General features: G+C 44.5%; 1 protein-coding gene across 1 annotated transcript in view; it reads left to right on the top strand.

Moving 5' to 3' along the window:
• The first annotated feature begins 2599 nt into the window (after window positions 1-2599).
• WHRN (whirlin) overlaps window positions 2600-24130 on the top strand; it is a 138353-nt gene continuing 116822 nt past the window's right edge. Inside the window, exon 1 of the mRNA XM_060200024.1 lies at window positions 2600-3299. Within this exon, the coding sequence (XP_060056007.1) occupies window positions 2688-3299 (612 nt within the window). The 5' untranslated portion in view covers window positions 2600-2687. The remainder of the gene's footprint in view (window positions 3300-24130) is intronic.

Genomic DNA, 24130 nt, shown 5'->3' with positions numbered 1-24130 from the left:
GGCTTAAGGATTCTGGTTTGAACTCCCGGCTCCCCACCTGCAGGGGAGTCACTTCATAGGCGGTGAAGCAGGTCTGCAGGTGTCTGTCTTCCTCTCCCCCTCTCTATCTTCCCCTCTTCTCTCCATTTCTCTCTGTCCTATCTAACAACGACAACATCAATAATAACTACAACAACAATAAAAAACAAGGGCAACAAAAGGGAAAATGAATAAAAATGTAAAAAGTTGAAAATCATTTTTAAAAAAGTAAATTAATACTCTATTAAATATGTCCACCGAAAGTCTGGAGAACTCACTAACCAGGTAGGGCACATGCCTTACCATGTATGCAATGTAGATTGGAGCTCTGGCACTATCTGGGTATACAGGGAGGCACAGGAGAAGTTGTAGTGCTGTGATTTGTGATGTCTCTCCTTCTGTGTCTATGTCCCCCCATATGAATATAAACATTGTCTGGGAGTGGGGAAACTGTACATATGAGAGACTTTGGCTCTGCAATATATATATATATATATATATATATATATATATATATATATGTATGTATACACACACACACACCCATATATACACATACACACAGAGACAGACATTGATTTAACCTTAGATCTAATTTATGGAAGTACCAAGGAGAACTGAAGATTTTGGGAGAACACAGAGTCAGCTAACATTAAGCTTAGCATTAAGCTAACAGTATTGAGTCCCATAATCCAGAAAACAAAGTCCATTCTCCTTATGGAGTGTATGTGGTCTTTCACCCTTGCTAGATTGTGACTTGAATTCAGGTTCATCTTTTCATCCAGGATCTTCAGAACCCAGGACATGACATGGGACAGATTTGATACCTAGAAAATGCTAGAGAATGGTAGGTTAAATAAGATAGGTAGATGAAAGACTAAATATTCATTTTTGAAAATGAAAATCAAATCAGCTACATCAGAGGATATCCCACCTTTTCCTCTCTCAGACAGAAGTTAGATGGTTCTGCAGAGGCAATTCCAGGATAATTTTAGAGCAAATACAGATTTTTATAGAGGAGCTTAGGTTTGAATACAATGCGCATGAGATATGTATGCACACTTGGTTAACACTAAACTCTAAATTTTGACAAAAGTACTAACTTTTATTTATATTCTATCTGAGTGAGTAGGGTTCAAGATGAAAGGTTCTTGGTCACACACTATAGCATCTTCCCATTTGGGGATGGGAAAGCACAGAAATTTTCCCCTAGTTGACTTCCGATACTTAAAAAATATATAGTTTTGAAATATTTGTAGACCCACACGCAGTTGTGAAGAAATAATAAGCGTTTCACCAGCCCTTCACCTAGTTTCTCCAGTGTCGACAGGATCCCTCGGACATTGACACCGATCCAATCCACCTACCTGATTCAAATTTCACCGGTTTTATACAGACCCATTTGAGGTTATGCTTCGTGTACCTTTTACATCTGAATATTGCTTTCTTGTTGACTGAGGAGCAGGTGGCATCCAATTAGCTCTCACCCTGCACAGGAATGGTCTCTAGCATCCACTCGTATGCGTTTGCATTTTTGGCATTCAGAGTATTTCTTGCCCAACAGCCCTAGACAGAAACACTTGAACTTGTAAGTCACCGCATACAAGTGAGAGACTCAACGTTTTAAGACGGAAAAATGCTCCTTGGAAGGCTTCCTCTATTTTAGAGGGGCAAAGCTGCCTGCTTAGCCCACCCCCAGTATGAATTAGCTGGATAACTAATAGCTCCAAGCGACTCTGATCACACACTTGGGTCGTGGAAGAGCGGTTCCTGAACCTCCCTGCCCCGCCGGCTCGCAGTTGGAGGAGTGGGGTGAGCTCGCCGCACCCCAGGAGCTCACAGCACGCCACCTCTACTTTCACCCCTCGCTCGGCCTGGGCTGGACTGTTTCACCCAGTCTCCAGGCAACCGCCAGGAGCGAGGCGGGACGTCATTTCCTGAAGAGCCCGCGAGGGGAGGGGGCGAGGGGGCGGGGCGAGGGGGCGGGGCCAGGGCCGAGCGGGCGACCGCGACGGCGCGGAACTCGCGGCAGGACTCGGCCCGCGCCGGCTCAACAGTTCGCAAAGTCCGGGCCGGCGGCCGCGCGGCTCCGTGTGTGCCTGGGCGGCGAGAGGCGCGGGGTCCCCGGGCGGCTGCATCTCCGGGCTGCCCGGACATGCCCCGCACCCCGTGCCGGACGCCCGCGTGGCTCCCGCACCCGCGGCGAATCTAGGGGCTGTGGAACTAGAACGCCCTTCCCTCCACGCCCGGAGGACTTCGGGGCCCCCCAGCCCCAGAGGAGCGGAGCCCCGGCTCGGGGAGCCCGGGCGCGCTGTGACGGGGCGGCCGGCTCCGCTCGCCCCCCGCCCCGGCCGCGCGTCGTCTCCGCGCCCCGCAGGATGTAGCTGCTCGCTCGGTGCCCACGGGCTCCGGCCACGCTCTCGGGGTCCCGCGGGCCCCGCCGTCTCTGCTTCCCGCCGGCTCCGCTCTCACGACCCCCGGGACTTGGCGAGCCCGGGACCCCGCGATCCTCCCCGGACCCGGCCGCCGTGTCCGCGTGCCCCGCCCCGGCCCGCAGCCGCCGTCCCCGCGTCCCGGACGACCGGTCGCGCTGCCTCCCCGCCGCGCCCCCAGCTGGCGCCCGCAAGTGCAGCAGCCGCGCGCCCAGCACCCCGGGCCTCGGCGGGGAGATGGACGGCCTGTCGGTGAGCTCGTCCTCCACCGGCTCCCTGGGCTCGGCGGCCGGGGCGGGCGGCGGGGGCGCGGGGCTGCGGCTGCTGTCAGCCAACGTGCGCCAGTTGCACCAGGCGCTGACGGCACTGCTGAGCGAGGCGGAGCGGGAGCAGTTCACGCACTGCCTGAACGCTTACCACGCGCGCCGCAACGTCTTCGACCTGGTGCGCACCCTGCGCGTCCTGCTGGACAGCCCGGTCAAGCGGCGCCTGCTGCCCATGCTGCGCCTCGTCATCCCGCGCTCCGACCAGCTGCTCTTCGACCAGTACACTGCCGAGGGCCTCTACCTGCCCGCCAACACCCCCTACAGGCAGCCCGCCTGGGGCGGCCCCGACGGCAGCGGGCCTGGCCTGCCGGGCGAGGTGCGCCTGGTGAGCCTGCGGCGCGCCAAGGCCCACGAGGGCTTGGGCTTCAGCATCCGTGGGGGCTCGGAGCACGGCGTGGGCATCTACGTGTCGCTGGTGGAGCCAGGCTCTCTGGCTGAGAAGGAAGGGCTGCGAGTTGGGGACCAGATTCTGCGTGTCAACGACAAATCCCTGGCCCGGGTGACCCATGCCGAGGCCGTCAAGGTAAGGCTCTGGCTGGGGGAGAAGTAGGGGACAGAGTGTCACAGCTCTCCATGCTGGCGTTCGTTCTGAGCTGTGTGTCCTCAGGAACATCGCTTGACCTTTTCCAGGCCCGGGTGTCTGAAAAATGTTTCTTTAAACAGGAACATCTAGTTCATTGAGCAAATAGATGTCAGGCACTGAGGCTCTAGGCAGAGTAAACACAGACCCTGCCTTACTGCGAAGCATTAAGGCTGGTGCAGTAGGCAGAATTATCAAATATCCAGCACATGCTTGATTCTTAAGAGCACCGGAAAACATAATAGGGTCTCTGTTTGGCATTTGGTTTGTAGTCATGTGCTTCTTCTGTCGTTATTCTTATTATCCTGTCTCTGAAAGAAAGTTTTATGAGCTCCAAAGTGGCCCAAGCAGGCTGATCCCTGGAGATCTTGCCTAACCCTACTTTTTGGTACTGATCTGGAGCCAGTCCTGGGACAAGTCACTTGCTTTCTTTGAACCTCTTTGTCTCTTCTTGGAAAATGGGTTAACTGAACTTGATAAGTGTTCCCCACCTTTGTTGGAAATGAGCTCCATTTTCTGAATGTAAAAAAAAAAAAAGAGCCTTCCCACCCTTTGAGAGTAGTCACACTCTCTGTGTCTGTCAACTGAGAAAATAGTCTCCTGACAAACTACTAGGATTTAGTCTTGCTGTTTCAGGGACAATAACTGATTGCTGAGCTCACACCCAAAACTATGGAAAACCAAAGTATGAGATAGATTGCATTGACCTAGTGTGGATTCAAGGATGCTCTGAAGGTATTCACCATCAATCCCCTTTCATGTTGAAGAAATGAAGAGTTTGGGCTATAGGTGACATGTTGGACTGGTCAGTGACTCGTCCACTCCCCACCTACTATAGGCTTCTGCTTCACATCCACACCATTGTGATTGTTTTGGACTCTGATTTAGGGCCCCTGATTGCTGGGAAGCTCTTAAGCAGCAGAGACCAGGTCTGCCTCTTGGGTGCTGTTCAGTGACCTGTGGCCAGGTATGTGGCTGTCTGCCTAGAACATGACCATCTCATCTCTGGCCTAGCCTTACCCTTATTTACTTGAAAGTCTGTCTGCCCCTTTAAGGATTTGGGGACAACCCTGAGGATTCTGGAAACTTCTCTGCTTCTTTTGAGAAAAGACTGACTAGGGTATAGTGTTGGGCTGGGTGTAGCAGGCTCAGTTTATTGTGGGTTTCCACAAGCCTGTCTTCTCTGCCCCACCCCCTTATCAGTCTTTTCCCTTGATCTGGCATTCCATATAATTATAAAGAAATAGTCCATTAGCCTTTGGACCCAAAAGGCCTGGAGTTCCCAGATGATACATTTATACTCTAAAAATACTTGATCCAAATGGCCGTTTATAAATGTGGATTCAATCTTACTGGCAATTTTAAAAGACTTGGTTAACTTAAAAATTTTTTTATTATCTTTACTTATTTATTATATAGAGACAGCCATAAATTGAGAGGGAAGGGGGAGATGGAGAGGGAAAGAGGCAGAGACACCTACAACACTGCTTCACCACTGGCAAAGCTTTCCTCCTGCAGGTGGGAACTGGGGCCTCAAACTTGGGTCCTTGTACATTGTAACATGCACTCAACCAGGTGTGCCACCACCAGGCCCCAAGACTTGGGTAACTTAATCATCACAAGATGATAGACTTTGGAAGGGCTTCTGGTAAACTGGACATTGAAAACACCAACTTCAGTTCACACTTCAACCTGGGGATGTATAGATTTCATTTCTACCTGTCCCATGCCATCCATCATACTCTGCATCCTCTGTGTGAATGACCCTGCACAATACCTAGGTGCTGTGACTGAGACTCAGAGAAGCTCCTGGTCTTAGCTTCTTTATTTACCTTTGCTGCTTCCAGAATAAAATTCAAGGTTTCCATGACATAGTGGTTGAAACCTCAAAACTAGTCCTAGCAGGTAGGGAGAAGTTGATGAGAGCAGAACTGTTCTTTTTTTTTTTTTTTTTTCCAATTTCTTTTACACTTGACAATAAATACAATAGAATTTTTACACTTTTTTCTTTCTTTTTATTTCTTTTACACTTGACAGTAAATACAATAGAATTGTCCTTAAATGTGTGAGAGCTGAGCGGCTTCCTTATACCCAAACAGTCATTTTTCTTCCAGATGCATCTGCTAAGCCAGAGAGGCTTCCACTTCAGGGTACCTCTTTCATGCCCTTTTGCTAGAAACACACTGCCTGGAACATAATCCTGTAGACCCTTCCAAAGCAACAAGCAAAATGAATGCTGTTTGCATCAACTTAACTCCAGAAGGATAGGGGGATGAATTTTACATGGATGGAATTTAAGCCTGAGGAGGCTAGACCTAGACTCTGGTCTGGACAGGCACCAGAGGGTAGCAGATGGGCAGGCAGATTCTGGGGCAGTGTAGAACTGCCGTATAACTGTCTTCCCTTAAAATTAAGGGTGTTGGGAGTTGGGCTGTAGTGCAGCGGACTAAGCACAGGTGGCGCAAAGCACAAGGACCAGCATAAGGATCCCGGTTTGAACCCCGGCTCCCCACCTGCAGGGGAGTCGCTTCACAGGTGGTGAAGCAGGTCTGCAGGTGTCTATCTTTCTCTCCTCCTCTCTGTCTTCCCCTCCCTCTCTCCATTTCTCTCTGTCCTATCCAACAACGACAACAACAACAATAACAACAACAATAAAACAACAAGGGCAACAAAAGGGAATAAATAAATAAAATAAATATAAAAAAAAATTAAGGGTGTTACGTGCTAAGTTCCTTCACTGAAAGGAAAGAAAGCCCACCTTCTCTGAGGTCTACACTGCCGTCAACCAGATGTTCTCCAGCTCAGCCCTCTTTCATCAGCCATAGTGCCCTTATGCACTGAACTTCAGAGTTTATACATGTCTCACCTGCTTTTCTATTTGTGTTTTTTTCTGTTCCATGATACCACGTTGCATTTAGTAGATGTGCTTTATATTTTCTTAGCCTCCAGCTTTATTGCTGTATATCAGGCAAATAAAAATGCATATAGTGAATGTGTGCAGTGATGAAAGACACTGTAAAATGATTGCCATAGTCGGGCTACTTAACATGCCTGTTACCTCAGGTAGTCATTTGTGTGTGATGAGATCTACTCTTGGCAAATGTCAGATTTACAATACAGTACTTTCACTATCATCACAAGACTATACATATGATTCTCAGAAGTTTGTACTCTTAGTACACCCCTCTCCCCTAGCCCCTGGCAACCAGCATTGTGCTTTTTTAGAGCTGTTTTAGAGCCCACATATAAATATTTGCTGTGTCTGGCTTATTCCACAAAGTATAATGTATTCCACATTCACCCACATTGCCACAAATAGCAAGCAGAGTTTCTTTCATTTTTATGTCAGAATAATATTTCATAATATTCACATACCACATTTTTCTACCTTCCTCTGTTAATGGACACTTAGGATGTCTAAGCTATTTAGACTATGTTTTCAGTTATAAAATCTTTATATTTTCTTCAGCAGGCAGACAGGGGAATTCTTTGAACTTCCCCAAATAAAGAGTAATTGCGTATGTGCATGCACGTACGTGTAGGTGTGTGTGTAATAAAATGAAAATGGACTTTTAGAAACCAAGTTACTTGATAGTAAATTAAGATCAAATCCTTCTTGTGAAAAACTTTTAAAAAATTATTTTTATTACTTATTTTATAAATTGTTGCTTAGTTTTAAGAGAAAAATTTGTTTTACTTATTCCATAGGACATGTATAGATAAGAGAGTGATTGAGTTTCCCACGAGAGAAAGAGGGAGAGAGAAGTCAGAGAACCCCTGTGGTACATGTGACACAGGAGAGTAAACTGGGAGCCTTGGGCATGCAAGTCCTATGCTTTGCCATCTGAACGGTTTTTCAGAAGTGGACTGAGCAGAGTATTTTTTCCCTTCTCTTCCACTCTTCTCTTTTTGACAAATCAAGCCTCTATTGTTACCCAGAGTAAAGGTGAGGGCTTTACCCTCTTGCCTAGTGAGACTTCCATCCTTTCTTGAAGCCTGTGTATAAAACCAGCTGCAGTAGGTCTGGATAAGGCAAGGCAGTTACAACTTGCAATTATGCTGAAATGTTTGATCTTTAAGAACCTATCTGGCATGAACAGGAGCCAGACTAACAATAATAAAAAGGTAGATTCTTTTTTCTTTCTTCCTTTCTTCCTTTCTTTCCTTTTTCTTTTTAAAAATAATTTTGTTTATTTGAGTTTTCCACTGCATTATCATTGCATTGGATTATAATATTGATTTATTTTTTAATTTTTTTTATTTATAAAAAGGAAACACTGACAGAACCATAGGATAAGAGGGATACAACCCTATACAATTCCTACCACCAGAACTCCGTATCCCATCCCCTCCCCTGATAGCTTTCCTATTCTTTAACCCTCTGGGAGTATGGACCCAAGGTCATTATGGGTACAGAAGGTGGAAGGTCTGGCTTCTGTAATTGCTTTACATGCTCTTTTGGATTTCTGTGGTGTCTGCTGTGATACCTCCTCTTTTATTTACAATTCTATTTTTGATGCTGTTTATGTCTGCCCTAATTTTAATTATTTCCATTCTCTGGTTTCTTTAGGGTTCCTTTGTTCCTCTCTTCTAAGTCTTTAAGGTGTGTAGTCAGGCTGTTCACTTGAGCTTTTTCTTGTTTCCTAATGTGTGTTTACTGTACTACGGACACTTAACTTTCAAATTCTGTGGCATTAGGGTTAAATAAGAAAAGGCTTCATGTCATAATCTCTGAGATTTTGACTCATTGCAACATTGTAAGCACTATCAGGGACTTAAAAGGTGTTTGTGACTATGAATAAACTACTTCTCTTTTTATTAAAAAAAAAAAAAGAGGTAGACTCTTAAAGTTTTCAGCCAGAAATGTTTGATAAATAGGCCAAGTTGTCCATAGACCAAGGATGCTGCATTGGGCTCTGCTACATGTCTTCTACATGTCTGCTACATGTGTGTGACCTTCAACCAATCACTGACCTTCTCTGTGACTTAGGGTGGAAGGGTCAAGGACTGTCCCATGTCCCTTCCAGTTCAGAGAGTCTATGATTTGTTGTACATGTGCTGTCCAGAAGTCAGATGGAATGTCTACTCTGATGTTTTCTTGTTCTTTTGGAATTGCTTTCATTTAAGGCAGAGTAAAAGAAAGTTGGCCAAGGATTGGGAGACAAGAATCTGGCACTCTTGCTACTAAATTAGGAAATTGATGAGTTACACTCTGTACTGATGAGAACTTGACTGCTGTCTCTCAACCCAAGAGCACCAGCCTTGGTGCCTTTCCAGGATTAATGAGAAAAGGACAATAGGACTCTGGCATCACAGCACTGCCTGGGGAGCACTCAAAATCAAATTTGCTTCTCTATTTGCTTTTGGTATCTCTGATTCTTTGGGAAGCAGCAGGCAGGGTTGCCAGTTACTGCTGGGATCTTACCTGTATAGATGTGTGTGCTTCATCTCAATAAAAATTATACAGCTTCATTACATGCTCAGCATCCCTACAGGTCCATCCAAGGAGTAGATTAGATTCTGAAACATTCCAGAAGTTAGAATCAGTGACTGGCCCTTTCATTTAATTAGAGTGATACCCCCCGCTCCTTCTCGTAATAACCCTGGATGAATCTGTCTACATTCATCTGTCATTGCATTTGGTCTGACATGTTTTTAAACACCACGTTGGTCATTTTCCCATTGTACATGATTAGCTGAAACCATTACAAATTATCACCACTTCCAGCTTTGTATCTGAAACCCAGCTTCTCTCCTACTGATCTCATTCCTGTATTCCCATTTGGAAACCGTGAGTACTGTGGTCATGTATTCATGTAGAATCTTTTCTGGCCCTGTTGTGCTCTTGCCTGTGTCCTGTAAATCCAGTCACCAGAAAGGTATTGAAAGCTCACTGTAAGTCAGTCCTTTACTGAATAGATGTTTGGTTGCTGAATCCAAATTGTGATGCAGTACATTGAAAAGATTCTGGTGCTTTAATTTACTCTTCTATATTATTTGACTCCAGCTGATAGAATTTTAGAAAATCAAGGTGTCCAGGTTGGACAAAATCTTCTCCCAAATGTTTCTATACTGTGTAAATCAAAGAGACATCTTATAGGGTGAAAGAAGATGCTCTTTTTTCTCTCTTGAGTGATATATTTATGGTAGAAAGTTCCTATTTTCTGACTCTACACTGCATGTGAAAGAAAGAATGCATTAGACTGGTGTTAGTTTCTTATTTTTCTGTCACCTCCCTCATTTTCTGAAAAACTCAACCTCACTTTTTAAATTTTATTTTATTTTAATGAGAGAAAAATACAGAGAGAAAGATAGAGAACCCAGAGCACAGATAAAGCTCTGGCTAATGATTGTACTGGAGATTGAACCTGAGATCTCAGAGCCTAAGGCATGAAAGTCTTTTGCATAACCCTAATGCTGTCTCTCTATCTCTCCAATCTCACTTATTAACCAACCAGAGTCGTTACTTGGATGAAGATGCAAGCTTAAGTCTCATCCTCTAACCTCAACCGATTGGATTTTTGTGGAGTTTGTTTGCCACCCCTGCCTGCTTTAGCCAGATAGCACACGACTAACTGTTGCTCACATGCCTGTCTGCTCACGTTCACAGCTCGTGCATCTCCAAGTCATAATCAACCCTCTGCCCTGCAGAAGGCTTTTCACTGTGGCAGGCATCCTTGAGGGATTAGGCTCAACTGTATTTCTAGCAAGGTCTTTCTCTGACTTGGAAGGATAGCATTTGGTCTGTGCCCAGCACAGGTTAGTGCCCAGAAAGGGCCAGGGAATCTGATTAGGAGGAGTGACATTTAGTGACTGGGGGGTGGCTGGAGGCTGAGGTAAAAATCTTACAAAACTGATTTTCTTTTGAATCCTCTAATAGGAATCTGATGTGAATACTGAGTCCACACAGACTTCTAATTTTGCCTCAGGATGGGGCTGCTTTTTAAAATATGCCAGTGCTGCATACATTTCTGCTTTACTTTTTACAGCCTGCTGGGCAGAAAGGGTGCAGGACTGAGACTCACCATTGGTTCCTCTGGGTACCTCTGGCATTAGCCAGTGCACTTGTATTTGAATGTGCTTCATTGAAACATGACTAGGAAGAGAGGAAGCTGGCTTTATTGAGTGCCTTCAGTGTGCCAGGGGAAGCAGGGAGATAAGGAAAGTCATTATCAGGGAGGTGAAAGTGACTGGACCAGGGTCACTGTGGGGATTAGGAATAAAGCACAAAACACTTACTATGCCTTAGCTCCCTGCCTGGAGCCCAGCCCTACCATTAGAACACCAGCCTCCTGGAAGACAGTGCCAGGTCTCCCTGCTCAAGGCAGGCACCTGTCACATTGTGTACCTGGGAATTAGGGTTTTGTTTTTTCCACTTAGGGTATTTTCAAAAGCCCTCTGGGGAGTCAGGTGGTAGCGCAGTGGGTTAAGTGCAGGTGGTGGAAAGCGCAAGGAGGACCAGCCTTAAGGATACCGGTTCAAGCCCCTGGCTCCCCACCTGCAGGGGAGTCGATTCACAGGTGGTGAAGCAGGTCTGCAGGTGTCTCTCTCTCCCCCTCTCTGTCTTCCCCTCCTCTCTCCATTTCTCTCTGTCCTACCCAACAACAACGACATCAATAACAATGACAATAATAACCACAACAATAAAAACAAACAAAAAAGCCCTCCAAAGACTTCATTTTGTTAAGTAGGAACTCTGATGCCCATGCAACAAGGATGATACTCAGCCTGTTGTCATCAGAACTATTTGTTCTATATAAATTCTGAGAAAGTTTTCTCATGCCCAGGCTGTGGCTGCTACTTAGATGTCAGAAATGAATGGTCCCTGGCTGTTCCTGTCCCTGGGGAGGTATGGAGATGTCATAGACATGAAACACAACTCATGACCTGTCACCCTGGCCACAGGTCACCAGGTGTTTTAAGTGCTGTATCATCCCCAAGCCTTCACACTACTGTCACTCTCCAAAGCAGCACCCTGCCATCTCCTCATCTCTCTCTCATTTTCTTCAGCACACTTGTCACAGCTAAAAGGATGTTTCTGTGTCTATTGATCACCCACCTTTTCCACTTCAAGGAAACTCCCCAAGAACCAAGATTTGGTCTGAAATTTCTCACTGACATACTCCAATGTCTCCACTGTGAGGTGCTCTGACAAATGAATGCTTGTTGAGTGGCTGGAATGAGCTTACTCCCAGGGCAGGGCTGGTAGTTCCGGACGCCCTAGATCCAGAGTGTGAAGTCTGAAGAAAGTTCACAAGTAACAACATAGGGATGCTGTTGGGAATGACGAGGAAACTCCTAGAAAGCTCCAGTATCTTACCAGGAAGCTGCGTATGTGACTGAGGAGATTGCATGATATCTCTGAACCTCAGTGTGTAGAACTAAAATGGGCCAAGCTGCCCCTTACCTACATCCTCTCCAGGCAGCATCAAGGCAAGGATGATTTCAGGATTATAAAAACATTTGGTGAGTAGGTGCATCACAGTGTTACTTCAGTAAAAAGATTTTTTTTTTTTTTGAAATTGTGGTCTGTGCCTGGGTGTACACAAGCTTTTCCCTTATTGTACTTGTTCACATCCATTAACCCTCCAAACCCTTCCATTATTTCACTTGTCATCTGGTTCTAAATTTCAAGAGAAAATTCTCAGAAGTGGGTTATTTATGCAGCCTCACTGTGTCTGTGATTCCAAAATAGAATCATTTTTATGCATTCTGAAGCAATCAATGAACCAATTTTTGGTACAATCTATATTCTGGCTTTTAGTTCTTTCTCTCTTCTCTCTTCTTATTTTGTGTCACTATTCAAGTTTAGGGAAGGCATATCATTTCAAGTGAAAGCCAGGTTCCTGTTAATGGCACACATGTTTAAAAGCTGCTTTACCCTCTACCAAAAATGCATAAATGGACTTATTTTTCCTTCTTTTTCAGTCCTGGCCTCTTTGCCTCCTTCCCCCTTTGAGAATTTGTGTTCCTTCTGCTAAATTGGCTGTGGTTTTGCTTCAGTTGGCAGCCAGTTTCATAGCTATTTTTCCTCTCTACCTGAGTTTTTGTAATATCAGCATCCTCTTAATTCTGAACGCAGAGTAAATCTATCAGCCTTCCATAAATAAATTCCATTCAGGAACTCGTGAGGTGGTTCCACAGTGGGGCACATTCCTTCTGTGTGTGAGGTTCTGGTTTCCATCCTTGGCATCACCTGGCACCACCATGGATGGTACCAAAGGTGAAAACGTGGAACTCCATGGACGGTGGAGCAGTGCTGTGCTTTCTATCAGAAATAGAGGATAAAGACATTGTGTCAGAGAAGAAACTCAGAAGGCCCAACACACAGAAGGAAGTAGTAGTTCACAAATACAGTTTGTGCCTGGGAACAGACAAGGCCCCCAAGCAAGTCTAGACTATCTTAAGACTTGGAGAGTAGTGGGTGCTCTCCCAAGTGTTGATCTACATAACACTTGACTAGAGAGAGGACTCTACCCTTTTTTTCTCCATCCTTAGCTGTTTGGGAGCATGACTCCAGATGTTCAAGGTCAACTGGTGTACTGGATGGAAAGTCAAGAGAAGGGAAGTTTGTGCAGAGGTGATTGAGATGACTTTTGGGGTTGGAGCTGGTTTATCTGAAAGTGTCACTTACCTACATGACCTTGAACAGCTTCTTTTGCCTTTCAGTGATTCAGACTCCCCCATCATTGAACCTGGCTCAGGGTCCTCACAAAAGGGCATTATCACTAATTCATGTCAAAGACTAGAGGGATGTGACCATGCAGTGAACAAATGCCATCAATTATATTCATTTGGCTTTGATCATTTTCTGTTGTGCCTGTTTAGTTAAAAAAAAAAAATGTGTTGGAAGAAGATACTGGGACACCAGATCACTGTGATCCATTGTTGCTCTTTGAATTGCAGACTAAATGTAGTCAATATTTCCATGTACACAGAGATTTTTTTTTTTAAGAAAAAAATGTAATTGCTCCTATCTGGATTTTTGGCATCTGCATTTTCATTTTACAGCAGTAATAAAGCCAGCACTTGGAGGGAGTTGTGTGTTCCAAGCTCTCTTAAAATGTGGGGAGACAAGAAAAATGCTTGAGACCAGTGTGTGACAGCTATGTCCCCCAGACCAGCTGGATCCCTAGCCTTCTTCTCCAGCACCCAACCCCCCCACCTCTCTCTCTCTCTCTTTCTCTCCACCATGGCCTCTCCAGAGAGCCCTGATGAGGAAGGAGATGAAGTAGCTTTTCTCTAGCAGTCATTAAAGCAATTAATGCAGGTGGAAGTGGTGATTTGACAACAAAGGCAACTGCATTAAAAAAAAAAAGAATCAAATACTATTTTATTTGAACCACATTTGAAATGATGTGCTAGGCTTCATTAAGAGGTTTCTGATTAAGGAAAGAAAAGGAAAGTGGCTCAGCTTTCAGAAATTAACACCCCCTGAAGGCTGACATGCTTCTCTGAAGCTCCTGCCGAGGGGAGGGGCTTGCTTCTGCATTCTCCCTCCCCCCATGTCTGGACCCTGGATGACCTTTACTCTTTTATTCATTTTATTCTTCCTCTTCCATTCTGCTTGGAGGCCCCACACACTTCCCAGATCTGCCCCATCCCCACCCCACCCCCCAAGTTTCCTGAACCCTCTTCTCCTTCCAGGAGCACCTTTAACCCTGAGATCTCAAGTCTACTGCCAAAGCTCCATGTGTTCAAATTGCTTTCAGATTCCTCTTTTCCCAATGTCTTTATGTTCACCGCTCTCTTAGCCTTAACATTGAACAGGGTCTGTGATTCCATGATTATTTCACCTCTTCTGTGGTGTTAGGAACCATATTTATGTTCTCTGAAAGTCCTGACTCATCTTTGACCCTATGATGGTACCTTCTTTTCAGGTTCTCAGATTGTGAACATTTCCCAAGTTGGCAGCTTCTTCCATGGTCTTCCAGTGGGGTTTGCACTGGCCCAGTGAGAATAGCCCTTCTAAGCTGGATTTCTCTGCCTTTATCTCCCCCTGCCACCACTGCTACTGCTAAACTTCAGTGACCCTACTGTCCATACACCTCTAACCTTGTTTGGCCACCTGCCAGTCTACTCCACATCCTAATAGCAGAGAGAAGTTTCTGAATTTGTGTGTGATAACACTGCCCTGCCTGAAGCTTGGCATTGGGGCTGGGAGGACCCTGAACACCTCACCTTGTTTTTTTTGTTTGTTTGTTTCTCACAATTTTCTCCCCTTTTGCCTGCAGACAATCCTTTTTCTCTGATTGTTCTACATGTTCAGGCCACCCATAAGCAGACAACACATTCTCTGCTAAGACAAGGTCTACGGCTCTGAGGCCACCCCTACTTCTGAGCTACCTCTTTTTTCCTCATGTCCTGCAGTTCAGGGTTCACTTCCCTTCTCTCAGGACAGCCTTTGATTTGAGGCCTTGTGCTTTCTGATTAAACACACATTTAGACCCAAGATGGCCCTATCAGGTTCCATTTTCAGCACTTTATTTTGCAAAACTGGAAGCACTTTCTCACTTGCCTGGCACTTTGAATATAGAAAATGACAGAGTCAGCATTGAAATCCAGATTTTGTGAAGGGACTGTGTATCTAGCTTCAGCATCAAGGAGAGGAGACAGCCCATGGCTCTTGAGTCTGGGCTCTGGATTAAAAGCATTCCTCTGCTGCCTGTGGGGTTTTGAACTAGCTTCTTTACTTCTCTGACACTCACATTCCTCTTCAGGTTATGGTGAGATAATAAATAGTCAGTGGCAGGCAAATCACTTACATCTCTTTTGAATAGCTTGACTGGTAGAGTGCATATCTTGAATGTCTTGAGATTTCTGGTTCAATCCTTAGTGCCATATATACCAGAGTGTTATTCTAACTGCTTGCTTGCTCTTTCTCTCTCTCACTCTCTATCTCTCTCTCTCCCCCCTCCCTCCCCCTCTCTGTCTTCCTCTTGTCTTTCTCATACAGTAAATAAGTAAATATTTTAAATTTTTTTATTGCCATGGCTCAGTGCTGGTGCTATTGGTGGCCTTTTTTTCCCCCTTTCTGTTGTATTGACTGGGTCAGAGAGAAATTGGGGGTGGGGGTAGAAAGAGTGACACCCGTAAATCTGCTCCACTGCTCCTGATGTGTCCTTCTTGCAGTTGGGGAGCAGGGACTTGAACCCAGGTCCTTGTGCATGGTGATGAGTGTATTTAACCAGGTATGTCACCATCCATACTCCCCATAAATAAGTAAATCTTTAAAAAAGATTTCTTCATCTGTAAGATGGTGATACTGGTGGCCATGGAGGTAATGTGTTAAAATTCTGGGTCTAGTAATTACCTGCTACGGTCGAATGACTAGATTAGGGTCTGTTTTCCCACTGGAAGATCCACTTAAAAACCAACACCCAAGATGGTTAGGAACTTGTAATACTGAACATGCTGATAAATATCAGCACCATGTAGAGTCTCTGAGTGCTACCAGGACTTCTGAAAAAAGCCCCACCCTACTAGGGAAAGAGAGAGGCAGGCTGGGAGTATGGATCGACCAGTCAATGCCCATGTTCATCGGGGAAGCAATTACAGAAGTCAGACCTTCCACCTTCTGCATCCCACAATGACCCTGGGTCCATGCTCCCAGAGGGATAAAGAATAGGAAAGCTGTCAGGGGATGGGATGGGATATGGAGATCTGGTAGTGGGAATTGTGTGGAGTTGTACCCCTCTTATCACTAAAGTGTGTGTGTGTGTGTGTGTGTGTAGAGATATGGGTTCAGTTCAGACAATTTGAACCCCTAGAAGAACACACAGGAAGAAAATAATCATTGATAATCTGTTTTCCCCAGAAATAATCACTATTAATAATTTCATTCCTATTTTTCCACTCCAGTGTGTATAAATTTGTATTGGGATTTTTTTTTTAAATAAAACTGCCATTCTGAATAGCTGTCTAGCCTGCTTCTTTCAACAGAGTGTCATGACTGTTTTCTCACATGGATAAATGTCTTTAGAACAGTTTTTAATGACTATATAATACAGGGAAGAGAAGCATGATTTATTTAACTAATTTATTCTGTTGGGCAGTTTTTTTTTTTAAACATTATCCATACTGCTGCTTTAAGCATTCATGCACATTAATCTCTAAGCACATTTCTAATAGTTCCTTGGGCTCTCTTTCGAGAAGTTGTATTGGCTCAGGGAATAGGCATATTTTTAAGGCTTCAATACTTATTGCCAAATTACTCTTGGGAGAGTGTGTGTTTGTGTACTGTCCTTCCCACCAACAATAGCAGCATGTGAGATGCCTCCATTTTTTCCCAACTTGGCCAACAGTGGATATTGTATTTCTTTTTCTATCTTTGTTAATCTGATAGTGAAGAAAATATCTTACTTTAATTTGCATATTTAAACAGTGAAGTTAAATGCCTTTGCATATGTATTGTTTGCACTGCAGGATAGGCATACAATTCTGGAGGGGTGTATAATGTGCTTACTGGTGTCCTGTGCCGATTTAATCATAAGATTAAACATTTCCATGACACTGACTCTTATCCCTTATCCATCTATTTTTTATGCCATCTACTGAGTAGGTTGTTAGGAGATGGTCGATTCATCCACCTTGAATTCATATTTTTCAGTCTGAGAGTGAGTTAAATTTAAATTGGAAGCACAGCCCCCTTTTCAACTGAAAATGCACAGAAAGTGATAGGGGACATAAATGGAAAGATTCTGGGAGAACACACCTCATTTATCAACAGAGAAAATGATATTGATGTGAACAGACTTTGCTGGTGCATGAATATGCTATGGACATTGCTACTAGCCAACAACATGCTTCATATAAACCCATGGAGGTTTCTCTTGATTTGACTCCTAGAATCTTGTTTGTTCTTCCTTAAAGTTGTGTGTGTGTGGGGGGGGAGGAGATAAGAGACTAAATTTAAAGGAACATTTGTAAAGCAATTTACTTAAATTTTAAGAGGCCAAAAGCCTGGCTTAGTGGATAATTGAAGAATTGCATTAAAAAGGAATCAATATCTTTCTGGAACCTGCTCTGTTCTCATCTTGTGAGTTGCTCTGCAAAAGGATAGTCACTCACTGTCTTGCAAATGTCTTGTAGCTTTCTGCCTAAGGATATTTTTCTCCTTCCTTGAATGTTTTGTGTTTTTTTTTTCCTTTCATTTATCCCCCCCCCCCCCAGTCTTAGCTCATTAAAATATGTAAAAGATTGTGGTGAAGAGGGGCTTTAAAATGTCAGGTCCCTGTTCCCAGATCCTGACATTCCCCATGCTGGAGCGAAGGTCTCCTTCTATATCTTAACACTGAGCCATTGGAGAAGATCAGACTCATAAAGAAAAGAGAATGGAGGGTATGAACTGTTAATTTTTTTTTAAAAAAATCTACTTTGCAAAGTCCAAATTAAAAGCAACCTTAAGTAGCACTAATGAAAATGGAAGAGGGAAAAAGCAGACACAACTAGTCCCATCCCTTAGCTCATCATCATTTCTCTGCCATCTCCCTGTGGCCTTTATCCCTCTGTGTTCACATTTCCTCAGAGGTTTAATCACCTGCTTCCTTTAAGTTTTGTTTCACACATATGCCACTATGTTGCTTCATGGTCTTTATGTTGAGCTGCCTTTCCAGGAGGGGGTCTTGGCTAGGCTCATACAGCTGTTCTGCCCTGCAGTTGATTGCTTCCTGGAAATGAACAGCACAAGGAGGTCAGGTGACCACAGAGAGCCAGCTCAGATGGCCACATCATGGCAGAGCCGTGCCCAGATTCTGGCCTTCTGAAGGGCATGCAGGTGTCAGGGACATCACAATGAGCCACTGTTATTTCAGATAGGAAGAATTCTGAGCATACCACTGTCCATTTCCCTCAACATTCCAGAAGTGTGTGTACTATTATTTTTTTTGTGTTTGTTTATAAATGTATTATGCTGTATTCTGCAGGAGTAGAGTTAGGCTTTTTTTTAAAAGCTTTTATTTATTTATTTTCATTTCTTTTAATATTTATTTTCTCTTTTGTTGCTCTTGTTTTTCATTGTTGTTGTAGTTATTGTTGTTGTTATTGATGTCGCCATTGTTGGCTAGGACAGAGAGAAATGGAGAGATGAGGGGAAGACAGAGAGGGGGAGAGAAAGACAGACACCTGCAGATCTGCTTCACCAATTGTGAAGCGACTCCCCTGCAGGTGGGGAGTCGGGGGCTCGAACCGGGATCCTTACGCCAGTCCTTGCACTTTGCGCTGCCTGCGCTTAACCCACTGCGCTACCGCCCGACTCCGGAGTTAGGCTTTTTAAAAATATGTTTATTTTAGGGAGTCAGGCGGTAGCGCAGTGGGTTAAGCGCATGTGGCGTGAAGCGCAAGGACCGGCATAAGGATCCGGGTTCAAGCCCCCGGCTCCCCACCTGCGGGGAGGGGGGGATCATTTCATAAGCGGTGGAGCAGGTCTGCAGGAGTTTATCTTTCTCTCCCCTTTCTGTTTTCTCCTCCTCTCCATTTCTCTCTGTCCTATCCAACAACAATGACATCAATAACAATAGTAACTACAACAATAAAACAGGGGCAACAAATAGGAATAAATAAATAAATATTAAAACCTTAAAAAAGATTTTTTAAAAAGTATGCTTATTTAATTTTTAAAAAATTTAAAGAATTGGGGGTCGTACAGTAGTGCAGTGGGTTAAACGCACATGGCGCAAAGCGCAAGGACCAACATAAGGATCCCGTTTGAGCCCCCGGCTCCCCACCTGCAAAGAGGTCACTTTACAAGCAGTGAAGCAGGTCTACAGGTGTCAATCTTTCTCTCCCTCTCCGTTTCCCCTCCTCCCTCAGTTTCTCTCTGTCCTATCCAATAACAATATTAATGGCAACAATAACAATAAGGGCAACAACAGATGGGAAAAAATGGCCTCCAGGAACAGTGGATTTGTAGTGCAGGAACTGAGCCCCATCCCTGGAGGAAAAAAAGATTTAAAGATTTATTTATTATTGTTTGCTTATTAGTGATTGAGAGAGGAGAGAGAGTGAGTGAACCAGAGCATCACTCTAGTACATGTGATGCCAGAGATCAAACTCAAGATCTCATGCTTACAAGGCCAGTGGTTTAGACACTGTGTCACCTCCCAGGTCACTAGTTTTTTGTTGTTTTTTTTTGAAGTGACTTTGTTTCCCCCTTTTTTTTTTGTTGCCCTTGTTGTCTTTTTATTGTTGTTGTAGTTATTTTTGTTGTTGTTATCGATGTGGTTGTTGTTGGATAGGACAGAGAGAAATGGAGAGAGGAGGGGAAGACAGAGAGGGGTAGAGAAAGACAGACACCTGCAGATCTGTTTCACCGCCTGTGAAACGACTCCCCTGCAGGTGGAGAGCCAGGGGCTCGAACCGGGATCCTTACGCCAGGTCACTAGTTTTTTTTAATTATTAATTTTATCTGTTATTTAAAAATTATTTATTGGGTTAAGATAGAAACAGAATGGAAGGGGGTAGTAAAAAGGAGAGAAAGAGAGAAAGAGAGAGACACATCTGCAGCACTGCTTCATTTATATGAGAAAGAGATCAGAATACCACTCAGTCATATACAGTATCAGGGATCTAACTCAGGGCCTCACACATGCAAGCATAAATACACTGTTGACAAGCTACCTTCCCAGCCACAGCAGCAGGTGAGTTTTTTCTGGTGAGTGGCGGGAGAAAGAGAGAATGAGAAAGTAGAATTAAAACATTTTTTATTGTATTCATTATTTATTAGGTAGTGACAGTGATAAATCAAGAGGGGGATTCAGGTGATGGTGCATTAGATTAAGTGCACATAGTACAAAGCACAAGGGCCCACTCAAGGATCCCAGTTAGAGCCCTCAGCTCTCTACCTGCAGGGGTGCTTCACAAGACGTGAAGCAGGTCTGCAGGTGCCTCTTTGTCTCTCTCCCTCATTGTCTTCCCTCCCCTTTTAATTTTTCTCTGTCCTATCCAATAAAAAGTAAAATGGCCACTAGGAGCATTGGATTCATCATGCTGGCACCAAACCCCAGTGATAACCCTGGAGACAAGAGAGAAAGAAAGAAAAGAAAGAAAGAGAGAGAGAGAAAGAAAGAGGGAGGGAGGGAGAGGGAGTCGGGTGGTAGCACAGAGGGTTAAGCACACGTGGTGTGAAGCGCGAGGACCAGTGTAAGAATCCCAGTTCGGTGTAAGAATCCCAGTTCGAGCCCCCAGCTCCCCACCTGCAGGGGAGTCGCTTCACAGGCGGTGAAGCAGGTCTGCAGGTGTCTATCTTTCTCCCCATCGCTGTCTACCCTCCTCCACTTCTCTCTGTCCTATCCTACAATGACAACATCAATAACAGCAACAATAATAACTACAACAATAAAACAAGGGCAACAAAAGGGGATAAATAAATAAATAAAATATTTAAAAAAGAGAGGGAGGAAAAAGAAAAAGAGAGAGGGAGGAAGGAAGAAGTCAGTAGGGAAAGGGTAGATAGAATGAGAGACACCTGCAACATTTTATTGCCACTCATGATGTTTACCCCTGCAGGTGGGGATGGGACTTGAACCTGGGTCCTTGTGCTTTGTTAACATGTGCACCACCAACTGGTCCTCAGAAATCTGCATCAAGCATAAAGATGTTTTTTGGGAAACATCTTTAGTTTCTTACTGCATGGTGCAGGCATGTGTTCTTTGAGATGTACTTTATTCTTTATTCATGCACTTGGCATTTGCTTTACTGAACATCTCCTATGTGATCAGTGAGATTTCACATTCTCTTTAAGCTCTGTAGATCTCATTTACTTGTTAAATATGTTTCCAGTTACTATTCTGACCAATTTTAAAAATAATTGAGTCACTTAACCTAAAAATAGCATCATGAAAAATACTAAGATCAGAAATTATAGTAGTAAGAGCATGTTTCCTTTAATAGGCATAGTAATTTCATCTCAGATGGACTTCCGAGTTTCCTAATAACCAAGGCAAAAAAAAAGAAGTCAATGTATTATTTGGACTCTGCTAGAGAATTTAGTGGTATTCCAGGAGAAGAAAAATTCCTCACTGGTGTTTCAGTTTGAAAAGGAAGGTATCTCTTGCCTTACTTCCCATGTTGTGTGGCGTCTTCTATATTAAAAATTTATTGGTACATCTGTGGCCAAATCAGAGCCCTCAGTATTCCTTGTCTGTTGAGAAATACACAAAGAAATCACTTTCACAAGTATGTTAAGAACAACATTTTCAGTGAAGATACTTTAGAGCACTTGATACTATAGCAAAAACCAGGTTGCCAAGGTAGAAAAGGCTGGCCTGCCAGCAGGGCCCTCTGTGCAGACTTGAGACTATGGCAGAGGCTGCTGTCTCTGCATCAGTTTGGACACAAAAGGACATGTTCCACTTGAATTTAACAGGGATACTCCAGCTTCCCCACAGAGGCTGGTACTGGAGTCATGTGTGAGGGGGCTGGGCAGCTGTTGTAGTTAGTGGTCCCTGTAAGAAGCCATTAACACATGATGCAGAGAGGAGTTCTGGAGACAGGGTGCTAATTAGAACTATACTTTCTCATGACATTAAAATATGCCACTTGGTCCTATGCTTTTTGTCCTCAGCAGAGGGTTGACTGGACAGGCCTTTGTAGCCTTTGTTTGTCCTAGTTTAGGGTTCTAGGGTCCAAGGACCCTTGATTATTTACATCCTGTAAGTCCCATGTTCCCCTTGCAGGTCCTCTCCCCATATGCCTTGTGAGGTCAGCTCATAGAATTGGCATTGTGTTATCTAAACACACTTAAGCCACTTGACAGAGGCCTGAATATAAAGTCCAGGATTCAGATTCAAACCCTACCGTATATCCTCTCTGTAACTGTGCATGAAACACTTCTCCTCCTAAGTCTCTTTCTGCACCTGTGCAGTGGGAAGAATAAAATATGTGCTGTGGCTACAGCTTTGCTGTTACCAGTAGCATTGAGCGCCACCTGCTTAGTATTGGTTGACACCCATGTCTGGTATAGGATACTTTGTATCCATCACCTGCCCAGTACTCAGTCCATGAGAGTAGCCTCAATAACCCTATAACCCATCAAATGAGAAGACTGAGACACTGGAGGAATAAATTGTAAATTGTCTGAAGTCTAATAGCTAAGAAGAGGTAGAACTTTGGGAATAATTTTCTAGCAAGTAAACCTTTCATTGGACACCTTTTCTTGTCACTGCTTTGCAGTACCTTAATTCCCAGAAGTGGCTCGCTTCATTCCTGTCCCACATCTTGGAATCTGAGTCTATGCCCAAAGTTTGGCGTCGTGCGAAGATTATAGCGGTTTTGAAACCAAAGAAAGACCCAACACTGGCTGCCAGCTATAGACCAATTTCTCTCCTCTCCGTGTGTTGCAAACTCCTTGAGAGGCTACTTCTGTCACATATTTCTCATCTTACAGAGAAATTCCTATCACCAACCCAAGCTGGTTTCCGCCCAGGAAGATCTACCTGCGAACAAACCCTGGCCCTCTCAACTTACATTGAAAATGGATTCCAGAAGAATTTAAAGATGGGTGCTGTCTTTGTTGATCTCACAGCAGCCTATGACACAGTTTGGCACCGTGGTCTCCTAGTCAAGATCTCAAAATGCCTCCCTCCATGGGTGGCCAACACTATATCGTTTCTTCTCCAAAACAGAAGATTCCGGGTGCATCTGGGTGACAAGTCTAGCAGATGGAGACTTGTCTCAAGTGGCCTCCCCCAGGGCTCTGTTCTGGCTCCTACACTATTTAATATTTACATCAATGACCTTCCAGAAACTTCTTCAAGGAAGTTCATCTACGCCAATGACATCTGCTGTGCAACTCAGGCATCAAAGTTCAACATCCTCGAGGAAACACTCACGAAAGACATGTCTCTGATATCTGATTACTGTAAAAAAAAGTGGGAATTGTGTGGAGTTGTACCCCTCCTACCCTATGGTTTTGTTAATTAATCCTTTCTTAAATTAAAAAAAAAATGGCGACTAGTCCCTAGCACTGCAAAAACGGTATCATCTGTTTTCCATCTACACCATGCCTCGGCCTCTCGTGAGCTTAATGTGCAGCTTGGCGATACGAGAATCCGGCATGAAGCCCAGCCAGTCTATCTTGGCATTACTCTCGATCACACTCTGTCATTTCACGATCATCTCATAAAAACTGCAGCAAAGGTGGGCGCAAGGAATAACATCATTGCAAGACTGGCCAGCTCCTCATGGGGCGCGAGCGCTTCCACACTACGATCATCATCTCTGGCATTATGCTATTCCACTGCAGAATACTGTGCCCCAGTATGGTTCCGTAGCCCCCATGTCCACTTGGTCGATTCCAAATTATATCCCTCCATGAGGATAATTTCTGGAACCATCCGTTCCACCCCGGTTCCATGGCTGCCAGTTCTTAGCAACATCGCCCCGCCAGATATTCGTCGGGATGCGGCATCATCTAAGTTCATTTCCCACGTCTATGCTCGACCGGACCTGCCAATATACACGGATATCTTCGCCCACCCTGTCCAAGCTTGACGTCTCGTCACCCAATCTGGTCCCCTACGCCTACACTGAACTTCTCTGTTCCAGACTCTTGGAAACAGAGTTGGCAGTCAGCTGAGGTAAAGAACAAACACCTCATCACAGACCCCTGCAAGCGTCAACCCGGCTTTGACCTAGCACGTTATGATTGGGCCCTCCTCAATCGCTATCGAACAGGCCATGGCCGGTGCGCCGCTATGTTCCATCGCTGGGGAGCCAGAGATGACCCGAACTGCCCCTGCGGCTACAGACAGACTATGACCCATATAGTCAAGGAC

This window comes from Erinaceus europaeus, chromosome 10 (assembly GCF_950295315.1).
Source record: "Erinaceus europaeus chromosome 10, mEriEur2.1, whole genome shotgun sequence".
NCBI lineage: Eukaryota > Metazoa > Chordata > Mammalia > Eulipotyphla > Erinaceidae > Erinaceus > Erinaceus europaeus.
The sequence above is the reverse complement of the archived record's forward strand: the minus strand, read 5'-3'. Positions and strand labels throughout refer to the sequence as shown.